Source organism: Salarias fasciatus, chromosome 2 (assembly GCF_902148845.1).
Source record: "Salarias fasciatus chromosome 2, fSalaFa1.1, whole genome shotgun sequence".
NCBI classification, from domain to species: Eukaryota; Metazoa; Chordata; class Actinopteri; order Blenniiformes; family Blenniidae; genus Salarias; species Salarias fasciatus.
In genome coordinates this window covers 27,529,348-27,553,214 of record NC_043746.1, presented here as the reverse complement: position 1 = coordinate 27,553,214, position 23,867 = coordinate 27,529,348, and the positions used below count along the sequence as shown (strand labels likewise).

The window sequence follows — 23,867 nt, the reverse complement described above, 5'->3', positions numbered from 1 at the left end:
AAATCTAAACTGCTTTATTCTTTATTTTCCCGCTGTAGACAAAAAAGAGTTTTACTTCACGTCTTCTTCCCGTGATTCCTCATTTACTTATATTACTTTGTGTCGGTTCTCTGACTGGTCAAAAAACAAACTGGCAAAGTTTTGCATGTTTTGGGGGTTAAAACTCACGATTCCGTTAGTTTTCTCGGATTAAAGAGAGAACAGCAGCAGACTGCAGCGCGGCGGCGGGCAGGAGGAAGAGACTTCAGAAGGAACAGGCTGTGCTGCCCCCTGGCGGCCACGACTGGGTATTACAGCTCAGGCGTGCAGCAATAATCCGGAAAAAAAGTCAGAGGAACTGAAATAAGAAAAATACGGTAGGAAAGTTTAATAAAATATAAATAATTTTAGAGCATACATGAAATAAATTCATCTGAAAATATCTGAATATTTCATGAATTTCATCAGAGATCTTCAAACATTTTCTTAATGACTGTAGCCTGTGTTTCTCATGAAAGTGAAAAGAGCTAACAATCATATTTTTCAACAGTTTTGTTCAGTATTTTTCTATATGTATTTTGTATAAGGCCTACTGATCACTCTAGGAAGTTTTGAGTGATTTTTTTTTCCCCAGGACATTGAAGAACTCATGTCTTTTCCATGTTTTCATTCATTTCATGTGTTACTAGTCATTTAATGGCTCCCGGATTGAAATCAGTGGCTTGAATGTGTTCTGACTCAGAAGAAGCAGCTTTATTCATGTTCAGATGTTCACAAAACGCTGATCTATGGGTCAGTTTTAAGGTGCTCCAACAAGCTGGCAGTGTGTTTCTCTCTTTACAAGTCAAACAAACTTATTTACAGATTTTTATTCAATCAAACCAAAAAAAAAAAAAAAAAAAAAACAACAAAAAGGAAAGATCTGAGTGTATCTACATGAAATCAATCAAACTGCTGGATAAAACTAAACTTTTTACAGGTGAGAAGCAGGAAAAACAGCTAAAACTGTACAAGATGAGAAGAACCCTTTCTCCTGTACAAACGTCTGGTAAAAGTCCTGGTCAAAGTGCTGGTGCGGGAGGAGAAAGAGTCCAAACACTGATTTCTTTTTGTCCTTTGTTTGGCAAAACCATAGAAACACAGTAAGTATAGCATCTTTCAAAACAGAACAAAAAAAACAAAATCCAGCCGCACTTAAAGGCCTCTCGGACAGTGATGGGAAGTGTAGCGGCTGAACCTGAACTGAGGATCATGGCGGCTGTGAAGCGAGCTGAGCTCCTGGTGATGAGCCAGCAAGCCCAGCAAGTATCTGACCGATCCATCGTCACACTGCTGAATTAGAGGTATGGAGAAGCTAACATGCTAACAGCCTGGAGGCCCTTCGCTTGTTAAACAGAATTGAAACAGAAAACCGTTGATTTAAAGGCTCAATAAACGATTTTATAAACCCGAAACAGACTTCACAGTTTGTGATGCCGCACTTCTAAAATACTGGAAATCAAACGCTAACAGCTAACGGCTAACAGCAGCAGTGATCTGAGCAGGAAATAAAAGCCGTGATCGAGACGAACCACACGCGTGAAGGCAAAGAGTGAAAACAGCCTCAGCAAGGCACTGAGAGGCCAGACCGGGAGGGTCGTTCAGGTGTGTGTGGAGTTTAAACGGTCATTATCGTGTGTTTAAAGATTAAACTTTTCCAGAACCTTCTCCGTGGTTTCTGCTTGGCTTGGATGAAGTGAAATAAACAAGTTGAGGTGAGGAACGGCGTGGTGACCGAGAGCCGCCGGGGGTTTGGAGCGTAATCCTTCTGTTTTCTGCTGTCAACATTTTAATACCAGAAAATACCGAGGTGGAGTCACGGCTTTCTGCTAATCAGTCTGAGAGGCGTCCTGGCAGCAGGAGGCTGCAGAGGTCAATCCAGGCGGCGGCGGAACGAGCGGCTGGGGTGTGTTTTCCGCTGTGTCGTCCTCCATCGGCGGTAAAACGTGTCTGAGTCCCTGAGGGGAAGCTTCCAGGCGGCTTGTTGGGACGAGAAGTGGCTCTGAAAACTGCTCGGCTTCTGATTGGTGTGGATCTGATCCACCTGGTCTCTCAGCAGTCCACCGTCTGACCCAAACAGTGAACTGCACACGGTTCAATTCCCAACAGTCATCTCGGGGAGATCTCCTGCACGATGGCCGGCAGGTGGATGGTCGGACAGGAGTCCCGGTGCCGTAGCTTGAACATCAGCTGCTCTTTCTCCTGAGACAGGTTCTGGTTGACGACCAGCTGCCGCTCCAGCGCCGCCTTCAGGTCCTGCTGCTCCTTGGACAGCGCCCTGGAGAACGGGACACCAGGGGAGGGAATCAGTGGCCTGCAAACCGTCTCAGGGAATCGAACCGAAACAAGAACGGAGCCGCTGGTCTCAGCAGGCAGAGAGAGAATCTGAGGAACTCACTGGATGAAGGTCTGACAGTTCTCTATCCGGACTCTCAGGTCCTCGTTCTGCTGCAGGACCTGAACGATCTGATCCTCCAGAGATAAATTCTTCTCCACCTGAATGAGAAGAGGAAGAGCAGGAGGAGGAGAAACTCCTGATGAACATCTTAACACCAACCAAAAACATGGAATAATAACAGTTCATCTGAAAAAATGAAGCTGGTTTACTACTCCGTGTGTGTGTGTGTGTGTGTGTGTGTGTGTGTGTGTGTGTGTGTGTGTGTGTGTGTGTGTGTGTGGAGATACAAGAAACACAATGACTCATCCTTGCCGTCGGTTCAGCCTGCATCACCCAATATGGAGACAGAAATGTAATCAGAAATAATCATGGTTTCTGTTGCTCTAAATGGCTGCATTTGAAAAAAAGAATTAAAAAAAAAAAGAGAGGAGCCACAGGACAGGAAGTAAACAGATCCTGGCGCTGGAGCTGTCTCTCTTTCTGCTACAGCTGTATAATATGTCTGCAAAGATATGCTTCAGCCCGTCCACTCTTTTCATGATATATTTCTACTGAGGCTCTCGTTAAATAAATCGTCTGGAGGGAACAAGCCTGCAGAATGAGCAGAATAAAGTCATGTCTAATTTACATATGAGACATATTAAAGCCGCTCATTAATTAGAATAAACTGGCAGGTTAATTCCAAATAAAGATTTCAGGTGCTTTCATGGTCATTTTAAAGCACAATTAACTTATTTTTTTCCCTTAGAATTAAAAGTCCCATAGTCATAGCCACCCCGCCCTCCCCACCCCGCTAAGCAGCTCGGGCTGCTCCAGCCCGGAGCGCTAAACCAGCTCGGACCGCCACTGCTCTCAGCTCCTCCGCTTGAAGAACGAGGACCAGAGTCCACAGCCTCCACCTCCGGCTGCAGCCTCCGGTTCCTCACCTCGTCTGCTGGAGACCCTCTCACGGCCGTCACCGGAGCAGCAGGCGGGGAGGGGGAGCGGCGCGGGGTTCCTCGGCTCGGCCTGACCCCGGAACGTGAGCTCGCAACCGGACCGATCCGCGCTGCGTCCCGCCCCGCCGTCACTCCGCGGGCCCGCCGGGCTCACAACCCGGCCGGAGCCCGGGTCGGGCGGTGGGGTTTAATGCTCAATCAATGTCAAGTACATTCTGGACTTAATAAACCACTTTATTGCAGACTTCCAGTACATTAATCGTATCGTGCATGCACGCGCACATCACATACACACACGTTCACATACGTTTCTTTTTCAATCTGTGTGAAAGCAGTCTCGACTCAAATCCAAGCTAAAGCTGCAAGCCAACTCGAGAATCATCAAATTCATGAACCGAGTCAGACTCGATTCATGAATCATGAACCGAGTCTGACTCGATTCCAAGTCATGTGACCAGAGTCCGACTCCGTTTCTATAGCAACCCTTTGATCCATTCAAATCTGCAGGCCAGTTTGAATTGGATTCCATTTTAATTTTTTTGCGACCTCCAGTGCAGACCTATAGCCTCTTGCTGTCGACCTTTGTGGTCCAACCATTAGAAAACTACCCTTGTCGACGCTGAGCGAGCTTCTGGATTCCAATTATTGCTGAATTCAAGTTTTCCAGGGCGTTTCCAGTGTGACAGAGCAACAGGAGAACCAACCGCTCACTGAGAAATGTAAGAACATTTGTTTTCAAGTCAATATTTCACATTATTACTGGAAAGAAATAAAAGTGTTTTACACCAACGTTTTCTGAATTGGCAACACTCCACAACAACTTTACAGGCTTTTACCGTTTCATTTTGCTCATATTGTTAGATTTAGCAGATGTGTGTGTGTGAGACAGGTGTATATTGGACATTTGTGGAGGCAACATGTTCTGAACCGATGTATTTACAGCAGTCATCCAAGATGAACCAGCTTGGACCAAGTGGGCCTCAAAGACAGCCTAAGACGTGCCCCCAACTGGGGTTCCAGGCGCGTAACCGCCGTAAGTTCCACGTGCGGCCGGGTTATGAGCCCTACTGTCACCCCCGACTGGAGCGCCACCCGCGCCCCCTGCAGGAGCTTCCTGCATGCCTCCAGCAGGAGCCCCACCCAGGCACCCAGCAGAAACCCCACCCGCTGGGGCCACAGGTATGGAGTTAATTTTGTTTCTTTATTATTAATTGCACTTTGAACATAAGGCCAAAGCCAGAAACTTCATAGCAGACTCCTTTCTGGTGCCAGATTTCCAGGGTCTTATTGTCCAGTGACATGGGTATGAGTCCATTCTGTTTCAGAGGTGTTGTGGGTAACAAATTATTTTCCAGTCCAACATTTTTATGAACTTCATACCATGTTTTGGTGACATACATTAATACAGGGTTTTCAGTTCTAATAGAAATAGTTTTGGGCGTCCACTTATAAACAAAATCTGCAGGAACAGTTTCTTTGAGTGCATGCATTCCAATTAAAACCCACGGTGGGATATTTTCTCTACCAAAAAGAAAAGAAACACGTTGCATTTGGGCTGCCAAATAATGCTTTTTCAGGTTTGGTAATTTAAGATCCCCCAATTTAAAGTCCCAGGTAAGTTTTTCAGTTGAAACCCCTGGAGGTTTACCATTGCATATGAATTGTCTAAAATGTTTATTAAGGTTCTTAAAAAAACTGAGTGGTAATGGAATCGGTAAGGACTGAAAGAAGTATTGCAGTCTAGGCAATATGTTCATTTTAATACAATTTATCTGGCCAATCAAGGTAATAGGTAGATTTAACCATTTTTTCAGATCCTCTGTTATTTGACTAATTAGTGTCACATAATTAAGATTGTAAAGATTCTTTAAATTTTCATCCACCATTATTCCAAGGTATCTTATCCCCTCTGGGGACCATTTAAATGGGCTCCTCTGTTCATATTCCACTTAATCAAAGTCTGAGAGGGGAAGAATTTCACTTTGTTCATAATTCACTTTATATCCTGAAACAAACCCAAAATTATGTAAAACTGATTGTAATTTAGCCAGAGAATTGAACGAGTTTGTTAAATACAGAATATCATCTGCCATAAGATTAACTTTATGTGTCGTCTGACCCACTTTTACCCCCTTTATCTCTGAATCTTGCCTGATTAACTCGGCCAAAGGCTCGATGGCTATAACAAAAAGGCCAGGGGATAAGGGGCAACCTTGTCGGCTCGACCTGTTCAGGGGGAAAACAGTGGAAATTTGTCCGTTAGTAATAATTTTAGCTTGTGGTTTTCTATAAAGTGTATTAATCCAATTAATAAAATAAGAACCAAATCCAAATTTAGATAACACCTTGAATAAATAAGGCCATTCAAGCCCGTCAAAGGCTTTTTCAGCATCTAAAGTGACAGCTATACTGGGTTCAGCACTGGATGGTGCCTCATGAATAATATTAAACAACCTGCATAAATTATTGGCAGAGGATCTCTTCTGAATAAAACCCACCTGGTCTGGGTGTATCCGTTTTGGTAAATATTTACTCAGCCTATTTGCTAGAGCTTTAGAAATCACTTTATAATCAGCATTCAAAAGGGAGATCGGTCTATAAGATGAGCACTTTAGGGGATCTTTGTTTTTTTTAGGGATCACTGTAATTATAGCCAAAAAAAGGAGTCAGGAAGGCTTTGTGTTCTGGATGCTAGATTTATCACATCCATAAGAAGAGGCACAAGCAAATCCTTAAACTCTTTATCAAATTCAGGAGGAAACCCATCTTCCCCTGGTGATTTATTGGATTGTAAAGAAGATAAAGCCTCCTGGATTTCTTTTGAAGTGAATGGGAGATCTAGATCCCTCTTGTCCTAGATTAGATAAAAATGTATACTGCAGACAGATCTTCCAGTGATTCTAATTTATACAGATTAACAAAAAAGTTTTTGAAGGTTTCATTTATTTCTTTTGGATTTTGGGTAATGCATCCACATTCATTTTCAATTTGATTAATTGTTTTTAAACTTTCCTCTCTTTTTAACTGCCAAGAGAGGACTTTTTGAGCTTTTTCCCCCAATTCATAGTGCCTTTATTTTGTTCTCAAAATATTCTTCTCAGCTCTATAAGTACTTAAAGTTAGGGTAGACGATGTTGTCCAAAAGCACTTTTAGTCATACTGAGTGAAATGCTCCTTGCCCTCTGGGAGAAGTCAATACATTATGTGGAAGGGTGAAAGGGTGTGAAAAAATCTGACAATTGTAGCGGCCAAAGGACAGTAAAAACTCCGACCAATCGGAAGGCGCGGACCACTCTTCAGCAACCAATCAAATCCCTTCACCGTTCTACCAGCCCCCTGCGCGTTCATTTCAATGGCGTGCACTGGCCCTGGTTCGGAGTGCGCATGCGTTGCCAAGGCGCTCTCGCCGCTCGCGGCTCGCGTAAAAAATAGAACGAAGCGGAGCGGGCACGCTGCTATGCGCGTTGTGTGCGGGCAGTCAGAAAGGTTAATAACATTGGAGGCGATCACAAACTCGGTGCGCGCGCGGCACTTCCGCATCCAGTGCGTTCGCTGCCAACGGGAGCTCCTCCAATGGGGTGGGAGCTGGGCGGAGCCTTGGGAGATGCTACATTCGTGCTGCATGCTAGTTTTCCAAGCTCGTCAACCCCAGCTTTAATGTATTATACTTAAGTTTTTTGACCAATAAATTGTAAGTCTTCTTATCTTTATTATGTAGAAAATTTGTCTCCAGGCTCAGAATTTCACTCTCTAAAATTTCCAGTTCTGCTGTATAAGATTTTTTAAGTCTATTTGTATAGGAAATGATCTGTCCTCTTAAAGGGCAACTTCGGTTTTTTGACATCTGGACCTTATTTCTAGGTGTGTGCATGCTCATATACTCACTCAGACAAACATTGTGCAGCTCGGATTCCTTCAGAAGCTATTTAGATCCGACCGATTTAGCCGCACTTCGCGGGGGCCACGGCAAGGGAGCTTCAGCGTGGGACATAATCTCTGCAAAGTCGCTCATTTCAGCTATATTTTTTCATCCATCGCCAGTGTTATCGTAAAGACAGCTCGTCTACCGTCTTCAGGTGGGTCAGCTCAGCTGACAGTTTTCACTAACTTAGCCACAATTAGCTCGGATGGGAACATCGCGGAGCTCCTCTCCCTAGCAGAGAGGCACTTTGGCTGGGCCTCGGCTGTCACGTCGCGCGGGCGTCTGACTTCCAGGGCCGAGTTGGTCCGAGTTGGGGCCGAGGTGGGTAAACGGCCCGGAGCATGCTCCACGGAGTCTCCGGAGGTCTCCAGGCCGGCCTGGGCGAACTGCGCCAGGCTTGGAGACCTCCGGGTCCTCCCGGCGAGGGGAGAGACCCAGCAGCCGCACTGCGGCTGCGCGCGCGCACACCGTGGTGCGCCCAGGCTGGCTTGGAGACCTCTGGAGACCCTCAGTGAGGAGAGACATCCAGGCGGAACGCGGCGGGCCCCTGCGCGCGGTGTGGCGCGGTGCAGCCAGGCCGGCCTGGATACCTCCGGAGACTCCGTGGAGCATGCTCCGGGCCGTTTACCCACTTCGGCCCCGACTCAGACCAAATCGGCCCACCTGAAGAAGGTAGACAAGCTGACGTTATGATAACACTGGCGATGGATGAAAAAATATAGCTGAAATGAGCGACTTTGCAGAGATTATGTCCCGCGCTGAAGCCACCTTGCCGTGGCCCGCGCTAAGTGTGGCTAAATCGGTTGGATCTAAATAGCTTCTGAACTACTTCGTGCTGCACAATGTTTGTCTGAGTGAGTATATGAGCATGCACACACCTAGAAATAAGGTCCAGATGTCAAAAAACCGAAGTTGCCCTTTAAATAAGCTTTTAATGTATCCCATAATATGAAACTATTGGGTGAGGAGGCGCAATTTGTTTCACAAAATAGTTTGAATTTGTTCCCTGAAAAAAGTACAGAAGTCCGTTTTCTTTTGGAGGGTTGGATTCAAATGCCACCTGTATAAAGTTCCTTTTTCTGGCATTTCTATAGACAGAGTAAGGGTAAATGATCAGAGAGAATCTTTGGTAAATTTTCGGACTCCAATGCTCTGTAACTCGACTGTGTTGCGCTCAGATCCGGAAAATACATCACCACGCTTCCATTGTGGATGATCGGCCCTTTTTCTCTGGAGATCTTAGCGGCTATTCGGAGAGTTCTCTCCCGATCCTGATACTTGAGCATGCGGATGAGAATGGGTCTGGGCCGTTCTTTGACTCCACGTGATTTGGAAGAGTGAGGAGCCGATTCTCTGATGAAGGATCTTCTAGTCTGTTCCACAGTGACTCCACACGCGAGAAGATCAGGAGAGGAAGATCTGGTGCGATCTGTCCTCTGTTGTCTTCTTGTGTGTGGTCTCTGAATCGGGGAAGACTGAAAAAAGCCTGTAATGTGTACTGGCCTTTACCGAATGCGGAAGCAGCCAGCAACTGCGCGGACACAGGCGGTGGAGCGAGGTCAAAACGACCAATAGGAGCTCTTCTCTCTTCCACCAGTGTTGGCCTTGCCCATTGGATTCAGTCAGATTCACAAGCAAAACTTTCGGATTTGCAACCAAAACTTTTGAATTCAAAACCAAAACTTTTGAGCTTGCAAGCAAAACTTCAGAATTCAAAACCAAAGCTTTTTTCTGTTTTGATCTAAAAAAACCAATTTTGGTGGGGTTGCCACTTAAACTATTTAGTTCTCAGATCTATTCTATTTGATTGAACTTTTATATTTTTATTCCAACTTTATGTTTTTTGGTCTCAACTCTCTTTTTTGTTTGCAAAACCGTTTTTGATTGATTGAATAATAAAGAAACAAAATTATCTCCATACCCAGGCACATTCCCGGCGAGAGCATTGCGTGCGCCCGGGGTACGAGCTCTACATTCACCCCCATAAGAAGCTCCACCCAGGCTGCCAGCAGGAACCCCACCCAGGGCCCCAGCAGATGCCCCAAGCAGGCCCCACGCTTGAAAACAATATGTGTCCACAGCTGGAATCCAACGCACATTCCCAGCGAGAGCCCCGCGTGCGCCCAGGGTTTCAGCTCTACATCTGCCCCCACCAAAAGCTCCATCCAGGCCCCCAGCAGGAGCCCAAACCAGACCCCCAGCAGGAAAAACACATTCGTCTTGAGCTGGGGCTCCGCGCACATTCTCGGCAACAGCATCGCATTCGTCCAGGGTTTAAGCCCTACATGTGCCCCCACCAGAAACCCCACCCAGACCCACAGCAGTAACCTCAACAAGGCTCCCAGCAGCAGCGCCCCTCAGGCCCCAGCAGCAGCCCCACTCAGGCACTCCTCAGGCCCCCATCAGCAGCCCTCCTCAGGCCTTCCTCAGGCCCCCATCAGCAGCCCTCCTCAGGCCCACCCAGGCCCCCAGCAGCAGCCCCCCTCAGGCCCTCCTCAGGCCCCCCCAGGCCCCCCAGTAGCAGTCGTCATCAGGCCTCCCTCAGGCCCCCATCAGCAGCCCTCCTCAGGCCCCCAGCAGCAGTCCTCGTCAGGCCTCCCTCAGGCCCCCAGCAGCAGCCCCACTCAGGCCCCCCCAGGCCCCCCAGCAGCAGCCCTCCTCAGGCCCCTCAGGCCCCCAGTAGCAGTCCTCGTCAGGCCCCCCTCAAGCCACCAGCAGCAGCCCACCTCAGGCCCCCCTCAGGCCACCAGCAGCAGCCCACCTCAGGCCCACCTCAGGCCACCAGCAGCAGCCCACCTCAGGCCCCCCTCAGGCCACCAGCAGCAGCCCACCTCAGGCCCCCCTCAGGCCCCCAGCAGCAGCCCACCTCAGGCCCCCCTCAGGCCTCCAGCAGCAGTAATCGTCAGGCCCCCCTCAGGCCACCAGCAGCAGCCCACCTCAGGCCCACCTCAGGCCCCCCTCAGGCCACCAGCAGCAGCCCTCCTCAGGCCCCTCAGGCCCCCAGAAGCAGACCCCCTCAGGCCCCCAGCAGCAGCCCCCCTCAGGCCCCTCTCAGGCCACCAGCAGCAGCCCTCCTCAGGCCCCTCAGGCCCCCAGAAGCAGCCCCCCTCAGGCCCCCAGCAGCAGCCCCCCTCAGGCCCCTCTCAGGCCACCAGCAGCAGCCCACCACAGGCCCCCCTCAGGCCCCCAGCAGCAGCCCCGCCCAGGCCCGTCAGGCCCCCAGCAGCAGCCCTTCTCAGGCCTCCCTCAGGCCCAACTCAGGTCCCCAGCAGCAGCCCTCCTCAGGCCTCCCTCAGGCCCCTCTCAGGCCAGCAGCAGCAGCCCTCCTCAGTCCTCCCAGCAGCAGCCCCGCCCAGGCTCGTCACTCCCCCAGCAGCAGCCCCCCTCAGGCCCCTCTCAGGCCCCCAGCAGCAGTCCTCCTCAGGCCTTCCTCAGGCCCCCAGCAGCAGCCCTCCTCAGGCCCCGCTCAGGCACCCCCAGGCCTCCAACAGCAGCCCCCCTCAGGCAATCCTCAGGGCCCCAGCAGCAGCCCCCCTCATGCCCTCCTCAGGCCCCCAGCAGCAGCCCCCCTCAGGCCCCCCCAGGCCCCCCAGCAGCAGCCCTCCTCAGGCCCTCCTCAGGCCACCAGCAGCAGCCCCGACCAGGCCCGTCAGGCCCCCAGCAACAGCCCTCCTCAGGCCTCCCTCAGGCCCCCAGCAGCAGCCCTCCTCAGGCCCCCAGCAGCAGCCCTCCTCAGGCCCCTCAGGCACCCAGTAGCAGTCCTCGTCAGGCCTCCCTCAGGCCCGCAGCAGCAGCCCACCTCTGGCCCCCCTCAGGCCACCAGCAGCAGCCCACCTCAGGCCCCCCTCAGGCCCCCAGCAGCAGCCTCCCTCAGGCCCCCCCAGGCTCCCCAGCAGCAGCCCCACTCAGGCCCTCCTCAGGCCCCCAGCAGCAGCCCTCCTCAGGCCCCTCAGGCCCCAAGTAGCAGTCCTCGTCAGGCCTCCCTCAGGCCCCCAGCAGCAGCACACCTCAGGCCCCCCTCAGGCCTCCAGCAGCAGCCCCGCCCAGGCCCGTCAGGCCCCCAGCAGCAGCCCTCCTCAGGCCTCCCTCAGGCCACCAGCAGCAGCCCCCCTCAGGCCCTCCTCAGGCCCCCAGCAGCAGCCCCCCTCAGGCCCCCTCAGGCCCCCAGCAGCAGCCCTCCTCAGGCCACCAGCAGCAGCCCCGCCCAGGCCCATCAGGCCCCCATCAGCAGCCCTCCTCAGGCCTCCCGCAGGCCCCCAGCAGCAGGCCCGCCCAGGCCCATCAGGCCCCCATCAGCAGCCCTCCTTAGGCCTCCATCAGGCCACCAGCAGCAGCCCTCCTCAGGCCCCCAGCAGCAGCCCCGCCAGGCCACCAGCAGCAGCCCTCCTCAGGCCCAACTCAGGCCCCCAGCAGGAGCCCTCCTCAGGCCCCCCTCAGGCCCCCCATCAGCAGTCCTCCTCAGACCCCCAGCAGCAGCCCCACTCAGGCCCCCCCTGGCCCCCCCGCAGCAGCCCTCCTCAGGCCCTCCTCAGGCCACCAGCAGCAGCCCCGCCCAGGCCCGTCAGGCCCCCAGCAGCAGCCCTTCTCAGGCCTCCCTCAGGCTCCCATCAGCAGTCCTCCTCAGGCCTAACTCAGGCCCCCAGCAGCAGCCCCCCTCAGGCCCCCCCAGACCCCCCAGCAGCAGCCCTCCTCAGGCCCTCCTCAGGCCACCAGCAGCAGCCCCGCCCAGGCCCGTCAGGCCCCCAGCAACAGCCCTCCTCAGGCCTCCCTCAGGCCCCCAGCAGCAGCCCTCCTCAGGCCCCCAGCAGCAGCCCTCCTCAGGCCCCTCAGGCACCCAGTAGCAGTCCTCGTCAGGCCCCCCTCAGGCCCCCAGCAGCAGTCTTCTTCAGGCCCCCCCGCAGCAGCCCTCCTCATGCCCTCCTCAGGCCACCAGCAGCAGCCCCGCCCAGGCCCGTCAGGCCCCCATCAGCAGCCCTCCTCAGGCCCTCCTCAGGCCCCCAGCAGCAGCCCCGCCCAGGCCCGTCAGGCCCTCATCAGCAGCCCTCCACAGGCCTCCCTCAGGCCCCCAGCAGCAGCCCCCCTCAGGCCCTCCTCAGGCCCCCAGCAGCAGCCCCCCTCAGGCCCTCCTCAGGCCCCCAGCAGCAGCCCCCCCCAGGCCCTCCTCAGGCCCCCAGCAGCAGCCCCCCCAGCAGCAGCCCTCCTCAGGCCCAAGTCAGGCCCCCAGCAGCAGCCCTCCTCAGGCCCTCCTCAGGCCCCCACCAGCAGCCCTCCTCAGGCCCAACTCAGGCCCCCAGCAGTAGTCCTCCTCAGGCCCCCCCAGGCCTCCAGCAGCAGCAGCCCTCAGGCCCTCCTCAGGCCCCCAGCAGCAGCCCTCCTCAGGCCCTCCTCAGGCCCCCAGCAGCAGCCCCCCTCAGGCCCTCCTCAGGCCCCCAGCAGCAGCCCCCCTCAGGCCCTCCTCAGGCCCCCAGCAGCAGCCCCCCTCAGGCCCCCCCAGGCCCCCCAGCAGCAGCCCTCTGTAAACATTCATTAATTTACTGATAACTTCATTATGAAAATGTAAAAAAAAAAATAAACTAAAAAAAAAAAAAAAAAACAATTGTTGAAGAATCTGTCTTCGAAAAGTGCAGTTTGCATGTTCACATGATGGTTCACTTGATGGAAGAGGAGTCTGAAGAACCTATTTAGCCCTACACCTCAAGTTCTTATGCACTGTTGTCAGCAAGACTGTCAGTTTGTTTTGAAAATTGGGGGGGGGGGGGGGGGGGGGGGGGCTACAACTGTGTGTGTGTGTGTGTGTGTGTGTGTGTGTGTGTGTGTGTGTGTACCAGTGTGTCCATCTGCAGCAGCTTCCTCTGCTGCTCCTGCAACCGATCGCTTTTCATCTCGATGACAAACAGCAGCGACTCCTGCTCAGACTCCCAGAATGCACCGGGGCTGCCGTGGGCCTGCAGAGGATGCCGTTCAGATGAAAAAGAGTTAGTTGACAGGACTGCGGAGGTTTTTACAGAGAAACCATGCTCAGAGTGGAGGGCAGACCTGAATGTTCCTCAGCAGGTCTTTCTTGAAGGTGGACTCCGCCACTCGCCTCTTCAGCTGCTTGTAAATCTGCAGCTCAGCCGACAGTTTCTCCACTTCAGCCTGAATCAGACAGAGCAACATGATTCTGTACTGCAGGGGGCGCCAACAGGAGTGAACAGGAAGTCCACGTCAGAGCAGACGTCCCAACACTAAAAATCTAGGAGTTCATTTCTTCACAAGTGTTTGAACGTGACGAGAATCAAGTATAAAAATAAAAACTGAAGAACAAACTGAGTTTACTTTTCTCTCAGTTTCTCATCATGAAGAGGAAATTAACAGGTTCGAAACTCTGAATGTTGTTCCATGAACCACAACAAAGTCAACTTTTTGACTTTCTTCCATAAAAGTGGAGCATTCTGGGTAAAAAGTCTGACGGAACCGAAGAACTTATAGACATCCACATGTGAATTTCAGTTACACACACACACACACACACACACACACACACACACACACACACACACACACACACACACACACACACACACACACACACACACACACACACACACACACACACACACACACACACACACACACACACACACACACACACACACACACACACACACACACACACACACACACACACACACACACACACACACACACACACACACACACACACACACACACACACACACACACACACACACACACACACACACACACACACACACACACACACACACACACACACACGTTATCTGGTACCTTCAGGATGTTTTCTGCTGCCTGGAACTTTTCCGTCAGCTCAGTTTTCTCCTGCTGGTGTTTCTGCTGCAGCTCTGCAGAAGCAAAACAAGACAAAGTCAGTTCATTTCCACCTCCATCATGTGGTCGTCACAAGAACACACACACACACCTCACACTCAACATGTGGTCGCTCCGGATTTTATTAAATGTCACATTTAATATCAGACTGAATCCAGCAAAACAAATAAAAAGCTAAAAAGTAGCTAAAAGTAAAAAAATCAAAGTGAAAAATAACACATAAAACAAGCCAAATGACACAAGACAGGAAAAAAACTACAACAAAAAGATCAGAACAAAGTGACGAGACTAAAACTACCAGATGGGATTATTAACTTTAATCTGTGAAAGATCCAGAAATGGCCGTGTTGTATTTGACATAAGACTGCTTCAGTGAACGAACAAGTGTGAAAAATAGACTGAAGAGGAAAACAGGCAAGAAGAGACAATAAATAAATACAGTAAAAAAATCAGCAGGAGAGGCAAAAGTGAAAATCAACCACAAAAAGATTGAGGAAACACACACAAACACTCAAAAGACACCGAAAATTCAACACAAAAACTGCAGAGAAGAGCAGCACGAAAAACCGTGAAGACAGACGAGTGGAGATGAGTCTGTTTCAGCTGCTGGTCTGGACTTCATGAACTCTGCAGCAACACGTGGAAACATTCCTGATCCTCCATCTGTGCGGCGGCTGCTTCACCTTCCACGTGTCGCTGGTGCTCCTCCGTCAGCAGCTGGCTGCTCTGCTCGTGCCGGACGTTCAGGTCAGCCGCCGTCTCCGTCTTCACCTGAGACGAGAGGAACCAACGCTCAGGGTCTCTGGCTGGTTTCATGTAAAACACCCAGCTCCGTTTTGGTCCATGAGGGTCACCTTGTCGAAGATGCTCAGGACGAGGGCGCACACCTCCACGTCGGCGTGTTCCTTCAGAAGCTCCGCCCCCTCCGGGTTCCCGTTGGCCGACAGCACCTCCTTTAGGATCCTCAGCTGCCACTCGAAGCGCTCCACCTGCTTCTCCAGACAGACGTCTGGATCCGCCGACATACGATGGCCTGCCGACACGGGCAGAGGTCAAAGTGCACCGATGTGAAATTTCTTCAAGGGATTTTATGTCAAAAAGTGTCCAATTTATACACTAAATGTCTGAGTAAACTGTGGCGTCCTCTCAGAGAACCAGCTCGGTCTCCGTTCTTCCATCTGGAGAATAAAGGCCTTTGTGTGTCAGTCTGCAGCGTCAGGCCGGCGGTTTACCCAGATCCCAGCTGCTGCCAGAAGATGAAGCAGCTCAAAACATCTGCTCCCTTCCTTTGTTCACATTGAACTTGATGTTCTTAAGAGGGAAAAAAAAACCCCAAAAAAAAAAAAAAAAAATGCGTGGAGTGCGGAGCTGCTGTGATTCACCGTCCGGTCTGAAATGACGGGTTTCTGCGGCGCCTTTTAAATGTTCCAAACTGCTCGTTAACACCAGGAAAGCAGGAAACGGGAGCACGAGTCCTGACTCATGCCTCACGCCATGGTTTGTCTTCAGCTCGTCACACTTCCTCCACGGCGGCCGCGGCTCAGAGCAGCTCGGCGTTTAAAAGAGTCGAGGTTTTCCCCGAAAGGTGGGCGAACGTCACACGATGTAGGACTTTTACAGATCCCTATACTGTAAATACAAATATCAGCAGAACATCTCCTGACATTTATTTGAAATCTGTGTGACCAGAGCATGTTAACCAGCTGGCAGCGGCTGAACGCTGCCCCCTACTGCACAGCAGAGGCATTACTGAAATCCCTCATGCTGTGGTTTCGATCAGCAGGATCATGTGAGAAGGAGAAACTAAGCATCTGTTGCTTCATGTCTTTTCATCTCTGCCTCCTCGCAGCAGCGTCTCTTCAATGTAGCGTGTAAAGCGTCGAGCCGGGTGCAAACAGGATGTGAGAGAAGAAGAGTCGGCGGAGGAAACCGCGGTCTGAGCGGCGTGTACACACGGCGTGTGAAGCCCTCACCTCCTCCATCTCGCTGGCTCTCGCCGTTCTGACTCTTCTCCACTTTCCTGGCTTTGCTTTTCCTCTGGAAACGAGAAGAAGTTTCACGTGTTACTGACAGGGAAGCATTTCTTTTAACATTTCAAGCACACGTTTTACAGTCACGCAGGATTTCTGGAACTTGTTGATTTACCAGGGAATCATGTGAGATATTCAGTAAAAGAAGAATCCTGTGTTCCTGCCTGCTGACACTCGCATCGTGAAGCACGGCGAGGATTGTAAAGTCATCCTTTTATTAGCTGCTTCCCCGGAGACGACTTTAGCAATAACCTTCCAAAACACGCAGCTCTTGACCTTTAGCTAGCGTTAGCATAGCGTTAGCATAGCTGCGTTGACCTTCGACCCCCAAAATGTGATTAGTGGATGTTTGAGGGAGGGTGTGGAATCCCTCCAAAAGATCTTTTGTTCAATATTGGACGTCGTGTCCCTAAAAACTCTGCTTCCAGGAGCTTCTGTGTTTCAGGGAGTTTCCAGTGAATTCAATTAGTTTCTGTTTGAGTCCTTACTTCTTTCAAACTGTTTGCTTTTGTAGTTTATAGTTGTAAATGAGTAAAATAAGTTCAGATTTTGTCTTTTCGCTTGATTTGCTGATTCCACATTTTGTTGAGTTGCAGCCTTATTTTCCCAACGAATCTCTGTTTATTGAGCGTCCCAACATTTTTGGAGCGCTGGGCGCTCACATGATTAATCAGAGAGGCTGAAACGGCCGCCGCAGCATCCTGCCTCGGATCGCCTCGCTGCCAGTCTCATTAGTCTGCAGCTCTCTTTTCTTCTTCCTGTTACGTAACGTCAGCTGCGGGACGAGGAGAGGCCGTCGAGCCGGGTTCAGGCCGAGTCGGACCTGAGTCCAGCCAGAGTCCAGACCACATGCAGACCGTAAACCTCTCTGCACGCCCTCTGACCTCCCCGGAGCCGCTCCCCGCCTCAGTGCCGGCCTCAGTCTGCCAGAAACTAAACAGAAAGTTGAAACAACTGACCTGAGATCAGCAGATGATGATCAAAAAACAGAAATCTTTAGGGGCAAACCTTAAATTAAAAAATTCCAAAAACCAACAACATCAAAATTCAGCCAGCAAATTATTGAGCTTTTCTCTTCGACTTTTAATATTTGCTTAAGCAGCTTTAATAAGTACAGATTTAATAGTTTCAGAAGGATTTGAGGTGATTTAGTAGGAAAAAAAAATCAAATATGAAGAGAAAAACAGGTTAAATCTGCAGATATGGCCGTCTTAAACAATCACGTGAAAAGCTTCTGTTTTTTCTCTCAGAAGCTTTAAACTGGAGATGATGTGCAGATAAAGTGACAGAAGTGATGAATTTAAATCACTTCTGCTCTGAGAGGGTTCATCTGGAGCAGGACGGTTCTTACTGACTATCAGGGTAGAAATCAGTCTTTCTGAAGGCACAGATGACCTGATTTCGCTGCTTCCTCGTCGTGGGTTCAGCCTCTTTTCTCACTATTTATTTGTGATCGGGTTGTCGTCTGGTTTGGTTTGAGTTTTTACTCTTCTGGTTGGTCTGAGGAGCATTTCTCCTGAGCTCTCACTGGATCGGGTTCAGAGCAGCTCCTGGACTGTGACGGATGTGGATCTGAGATGGTTTCTGGCCGTTATGTCCAGTATTGGCTGTTCAGTCTGGTTTCTGAGCCTCAGTTGGGGCGATGTTGACATTAAAGTGGTTTTGTTGTGGACCGTATTATCCTGCCATGGAACATAAACCTGCTGACTGCTTCCTGAGGAGGATTTCAGCAGGTTTCTGGCTTCTTAACATTTTTGATGTGGATTTAATCTGGTTTCTGAAATGTTTTCTTCTCTTCAGCTGCACAGTAGGAATTAAAGAAATACATCTTGCTAATAAACCGAAACAAGGTGACAGGATGAACATGTCTGTGAAAAGGCCAGAAGAAAGTCTCACAGAACGATTTGGCCATCTTACATGATGATTCCTGCTTGTTTTTAAGTGTGTGTGTGTGTGTGTGTGTGTGTGTGTGTGTTCTGCACCTGTGGACACACTGAACCAACAACCAGCAGAAAGGGGGAGCTTGAAGTTCAGACATTAATCCTGATCAAAGAATCCTGATAAACTGTAATCCTGACACCGTACCCAGCGCTGCTCGCACTGACACACACACACACACACACACACACACACACACACACACACAGCTGGCGTGTGTATCCAAACATACACACTGAAATGCTCACTGTATTGCCTCACACCATCGCATTGCTCAAACAATCACACCCTGAAACACTGGTTTTTATACACACGCGCGCGCGCACACACACACACAGTATAAACATTTTAAACTCTGCTCTGCAAACCGGACTCCTGCTTTATTTAAACTCCAAGCTGAAACAATAAATATCTCCACCTAAAACACACAGACGTGGATGGTAAGCTCAGAAGGAGCCGAGAAGGAGGAGGAGAAGGAGGAGGAGGAGGCGGTGAGGAGAAGCATATGTTCCCACAGGCGCCGTGGGGCTCCGGCTCTTAAAAAGGCCATAAATCAGAGGTGAGGCTCCTGGCTGCTTCAGCAGCTCCTCACCTTCTACAGAAACCTGGCTGCACAGAGAGAAGCGGCTCGTCTGGCGGAGGAGAGCCGGCCCAGCTGCTGCACGTCCGTCAGGATCGCTCGCAGAGTCCTATTGGCTCGTTCAAACCTCAGGGGGCGGGGCCTAATACAACTTTAACATAGCTACAGATTTTTAAGGTTTTTTTTTCTTTTTCCAGTGGTTCATGAACAAGGCTATAGCTTCTGAACGATCACAAAATGGGAAGGAAAATGGTTCAAAAATAGATCAATGAAAAAGCAAACCAATGCTTTCTGAGTATTCCGCATCAAGACACTGAAGGGGCGGAGCTCTGAAAACTTGATTGAGGAATTTCAAAAATGAGTGGGCTTCTATTAGGTCTACTCCAAACCAAAGGTTGAAATGTCTTAGAAACTTTCTACTATAACTCCCAAAACATCCGAGTACCAAGGCAAAAGGATCCTCAGAAATCCTCTGGAGGAATCCAGCAATCCTAAAAACACTGAATCAGTGTTAAAAGCTCTTATCGTAGAGAAGCTGAAACCAGTTGTTGCTTCTTTGTAAAGCATCTCTTCACTGTTTCCAGGTTTCCTCTGAACGTTCCCTGACCCCTGAAGCGACCTGGGACGGTGGCCATCACCAGATAACGTCTGAACGCGCCGCCTGACGCCTCGATCAGCAGATTCTCACAGTTGAAGATGAACAAAGGAGACCTTTGACCTGCGAGGCTGCCAGGAAACACATCCGTTCATTCATCTGTCCGGCAGGCCTCGAACACACCGCAGATAAAACCGTGCGAGAGTCTGAAGGGACGGCGGCCAAAACGGGTCCAGAAGCGCTCCGGATTTATTGATATGGTGTGACATTAAAAGCAGCTGAGTCGTCTGTTATCTGCTCCCGTTTGGAACTGAGACCGATTCACGTGAAAGCAGTGGACTGAGAAACAGTCCTGACATTTTCCTTCTCACAGCTCTGGGCTTGGTTTCTGTCCTGTTTCACTGAGAAGACGCCACAGAGGCCGATTCTCAGCTCCGTGGTGAAATGCCTCTGAAGCGTCCAGCTCTCCGGGGTCGGAGCTGGACGGGGTGAAACTCACACGTGGAGACGAAATGTCTCACGGTTTACCGGCATCAACCTGAAGCCGGCGATGCTGCCTCCGTCCAGGAGCCGAAATTCACCCCAGACACGGAGAGCGGTCTGGTTTCAGGCTGAGAGTCTGGGTTTTCACCGCAGGGGGTCCAAGGCAAACCGCCGGGAAGTCGTCGTAAACACACGGCGTCTGTGGAGAGCGGCAGGACGAGACGGCCCGGCGCTAAAGATCAATCAGACATCAGGAAAACAACCACACCCACCCTGAGCCACATCCCTGCTGTCCAAACTATGGCCCCGGGCCCCGCCGGCGGTCCCCCCGCTCTGCCTCCCGACTCTATCACAAACACCCAATTCAGAGCAGCTGGGCAATGTTTCCCTGTTGCCGCAGCGACGGAGATAAAATAAAGTTTCACGTCTGAGATCAGCGGCGCTTGTTTAGAGCAGCTGACTGCAGCGAGGATCCTCCGCCGCAGGACGGCGAGCGCCGGAACGTCCCGGGACGCCGAGCCACGGAGACGCCTTCTGTCTTCATGTGTCTGTCTTCAGTCTTTCTGTTTGTCTCTGCAGCTTGGCGTCTCTCCTCGTCTCTTTGTAGCTGTACTTCATTTTTTTACTTTGTTTTTCACTCAGAATTAAACCTTTCTTCTGAATGAAGTCAGGTTTGATCTGTTTTAATTGGTTTTCGACTCTGAAGCGGACAGAAATGTGTCTCAGTGGAAGTTGAAAGGTGTCAGAGGTCACCGAGGAGCAGAAGTCTCTCCGTTCATTAATTCACTCTTCAGCTTCCCGTCCGGCCAGCTGCTATTTTCACAACATCTTCCAGCCAGGTTTCAAACCGCCTGCTGGAAAACTGTAACCCTGAACCTCCGCCGGAGGAAGAGGAGGCGAAGGCGCCGGGAGCAGGAGACGAGGAGGTGGCTTCGGCTGTTTTCACTGCAGGGACACGCTCTGGATAAACTCAGACCCTCTGGAAGCCTTTAATCATTTCTGAGTACTGATTTCACGTCTCTCGCTGCAGTTTTGTTTGCTTTCACAATCGCAGCGTCTCGCTGAGTTGCGGTGCTTATCTCTGTTGCAACGTCGTGTTTTGCAGGATCAGAGCGAGACACTTCAGCGAGGCTGACCTCAGACTTCAGACACGCTGTTACTCAGAGGGACACTCGCGCCGAGCGCCAGCGCCGGGTTCTGCTCGCGAGCGCAGAACGCCAGCGTCCCGCTGAAATGCTGTTAAATCCATCAGTGTGAGTTACTGGAGACGGGCGGCTCAGACTGAGCCTCGGCCACAGATCCGCTGCTATTCTGAGCTAATCAAAGATTTACGGGGATTTCACATTACACAACCGCTCCTGGAGCAACAGGTCCGCGAGGCGAGGAGCGCCCGCCGCAGATTCCACCGGCAGACCACAGGGGGCGCTGCCACAGCCGAGAAAAGACAGGACTGCACCACCCTGTGGCAGAAAGTAGCATCACAGCAAGACGTGAATACGGACCCTGAGCTGAGCTGACCTTTAACACACCTGCACGTGTGGTTACCACGACAACTCAATATTCATTCAATAAACGAGCCGAGTTCATCAGTCCCGAGCGGCCCCCATGAGGGCCCACGGACCTCATGTTGGACACCACACAGAGCCTGGGCTCCTCCGTCACTTTCTATCAATAACCAGAGGAAGCGAACAGCTGTCCAGCTTCACTTTTACCCTCAGCGGGGCGGAGATGGCAGACAGCGGCCCTGCAGACAAAAACACTCAAACTGCTGCTTTTCACTTTAACGAGCAACGAAAACCTGGAAGCCTCCGGCAGTTAAAGGTCTGCGCCACAAAGGCCTTCAAAATAAATGCAAATGCTCCACTTTTTTGACAGAAAAGTCCAGAAAGCAGTGAACGACACCAAAACAGACACAATTTTACAACAAAACCTTTTTTCAAAAAAAAAAAACAAAAAAAACCCAAGTTTTTTCCTCAAACACGAGTCTTTAAAATGTCATAAAAGAAGCTTAAGATCTTTAAAGTCTGGAAAGGAGCCGAGTGGAAAAACTGTGGCTGCTAATCTCTATAAAACAAAGAGTGTGTGGTCACACTGGGGAGAACTTAACAGACTTAAGGTCTGTCAGGTTTCTTTTATAAGACCTTAAAACTCTTTGATTTGATGAAACAGTAAAACTCCAACACATGAAACCGACTAAAAATCTACAAAAACAAAAAGAAAGACATTTTCAGGACATTTAGCATGACACTTTAAATTCCTCTAAATCAAAGAACCACATTGATAAAAACACAGTGAAATAAAATATTAGGCAAGAAAAAAAGGCCCCTGAATTCAAGTTTCATGTAAGATGGTTCCAGATTGGATGCAGGAGATTTAAAAACACTGTAAATCACATATTTAACCTTTGAAGAGATAAGTGACGTCCCGTTTCCTCCGAATTAACCACAATAAAGTGAAGACGGCTGCAAAACACATGAATACACATCTGCTGCATCCCGAGATCTGATCTGTTAACTCCTGATTGGAGGCCTGGAGGACAGATTCACCTAAAACAAATCTCATCTGACTGTCAGTTATTCACATTAAAAGGACTTTAAGTTTCTTTTAAGTCACAATGATCCATTTTAAGAGACATTTCTAAGCGATACGTACATGATCACTATTAGATTTACACTTCACAAAAGACTTTAATCTGATTTAAATGCATGTAATAACTATTATGAAGTGACAATGCAAAAAATAATTGACACGCTTTTTACACATTAAAGTCAAGATAACACAAAATTAACAAAACAGCTAAGATATGAAGATGAAACCTCACATAAAGGCACTTTTAACCTCATCATACAAGATAATGTTACAGTTGCTGCAGCAGGTTGGAGACTAATACATATCCAGGGCTATCTTGTCTAAATAGGTAATGGCAATATGGAAACTTGAAAAAGACCGAATGTTTCTCTTTTTACATGTATTATAGACTTTCTCAATACTGTTTTAAACCTTAAAGTCACAACGACACCAAATTAAGTAGGAATTATTACAATTGTGAAAGGTTATGTTTTATTCATGCTCATATTTTAGGAATAAAATTCATAAAACTATTCAAGGAATGAAAGTTAGTGTAGGTTTAAACAGTACTATTAACTGAAACTTCCCGTTTTACTGCTATTTACACACATTACAGTAACTTTGATGTCAGTGAACTTCAAAATAAAGCTCATTTTATTCATTTTTTGAAGTTAAGAAAATGTTTATATTTATGCAGGAGGTTTCAAACATTGTAAAGCAAATATTCAAGAGACAATAAAGGTGAAACGCTACAAAAGAGACAGAATAAAGTGTGAAACTTAAGACAAAGACAGAAAGGCCCTGTTTTACCCAACTTTTTCAGCCAATTATACACACTGAAGTAAATTTAAAGTCAATAACTTATCTATATTTTAGGACAGAAACACTATTTTCATCAAAAACGTTTTAAACATTGTGAAAAGTTCAACGTGAACACTGAAAGTTCCTGTTTTTCTCAACTATTGGGAAAGTTTTTACACATTACAGACAGTTTGAAGAAGAAACCACTGAAAATTGGTGCTTTTTAAGTCTCATTTACAGATGACCACGTTTTTAATGATAAAACCAGAAACAGGATGATTTAAATGGAGTTGTGGAGGATTAAGTGGTTTTAAATCGGATATTCGAGGAGAAGTGTTTGAAAAGAGAAGCGTGGGAAAGTGAGGCTGAAACACGACGTGAGATTAGAAACAGATGTTTTTCTTTCTGCTTCAAACAGCCGGAATGTGAGCTGCACGGGCCGGCTGTGTCTGGACACGCTGCCCGCTGGAACCTCGGTCCTCCACTCCCCGGAGCCCCGGAGCCCCGGTCCTCCTCCTCCCCCCAGGGGAACCCGGACCGGACCTCCACCCCCGGCACGTTTCTCCTCCGCCCGGCGCAGTGCGCTCACAGCGGGGCTGCGGTCGGCGGTGCTCACCTTGCTGTGGCTGCAGCCCATCGCTCCTCCTGCTCGGAGCTCCGTGTGCTCCGCTCCGCTCCTGTCCTCCTCTCCTCCTCCTCTCCTTCTCTTCTTCTTCCCTCTGTTGACAACTTTCAAACTATCAC

General features: G+C 49.8%; 1 protein-coding gene across 2 annotated transcripts; it reads right to left on the bottom strand.

Moving 5' to 3' along the window:
• Positions 1–802: 802 nt before the first annotated feature.
• Positions 803–23,867, bottom strand: ccdc69 (coiled-coil domain containing 69). Of its 2 annotated transcripts, none has more exons than XM_030117860.1 (9): positions 23,740–23,867; positions 16,102–16,165; positions 14,983–15,161; positions 14,812–14,899; positions 14,069–14,142; positions 13,313–13,414; positions 13,102–13,221; positions 2,417–2,514; positions 803–2,296 (listed from the first exon to the last, which is right to left on the bottom strand). In XM_030117860.1, the coding sequence occupies exons 1-9, from the start codon at positions 23,758–23,760 to the stop codon at positions 2,128–2,130; spliced, it is 915 nt and encodes a 304-aa protein (XP_029973720.1). In that variant the 5' UTR covers positions 23,761–23,867; the 3' UTR covers positions 803–2,127. The 2 variants fall into 2 exon arrangements, with proteins under 2 accessions (XP_029973720.1, XP_029973727.1); XM_030117867.1 differs by having other exon boundaries at positions 15,016–15,161.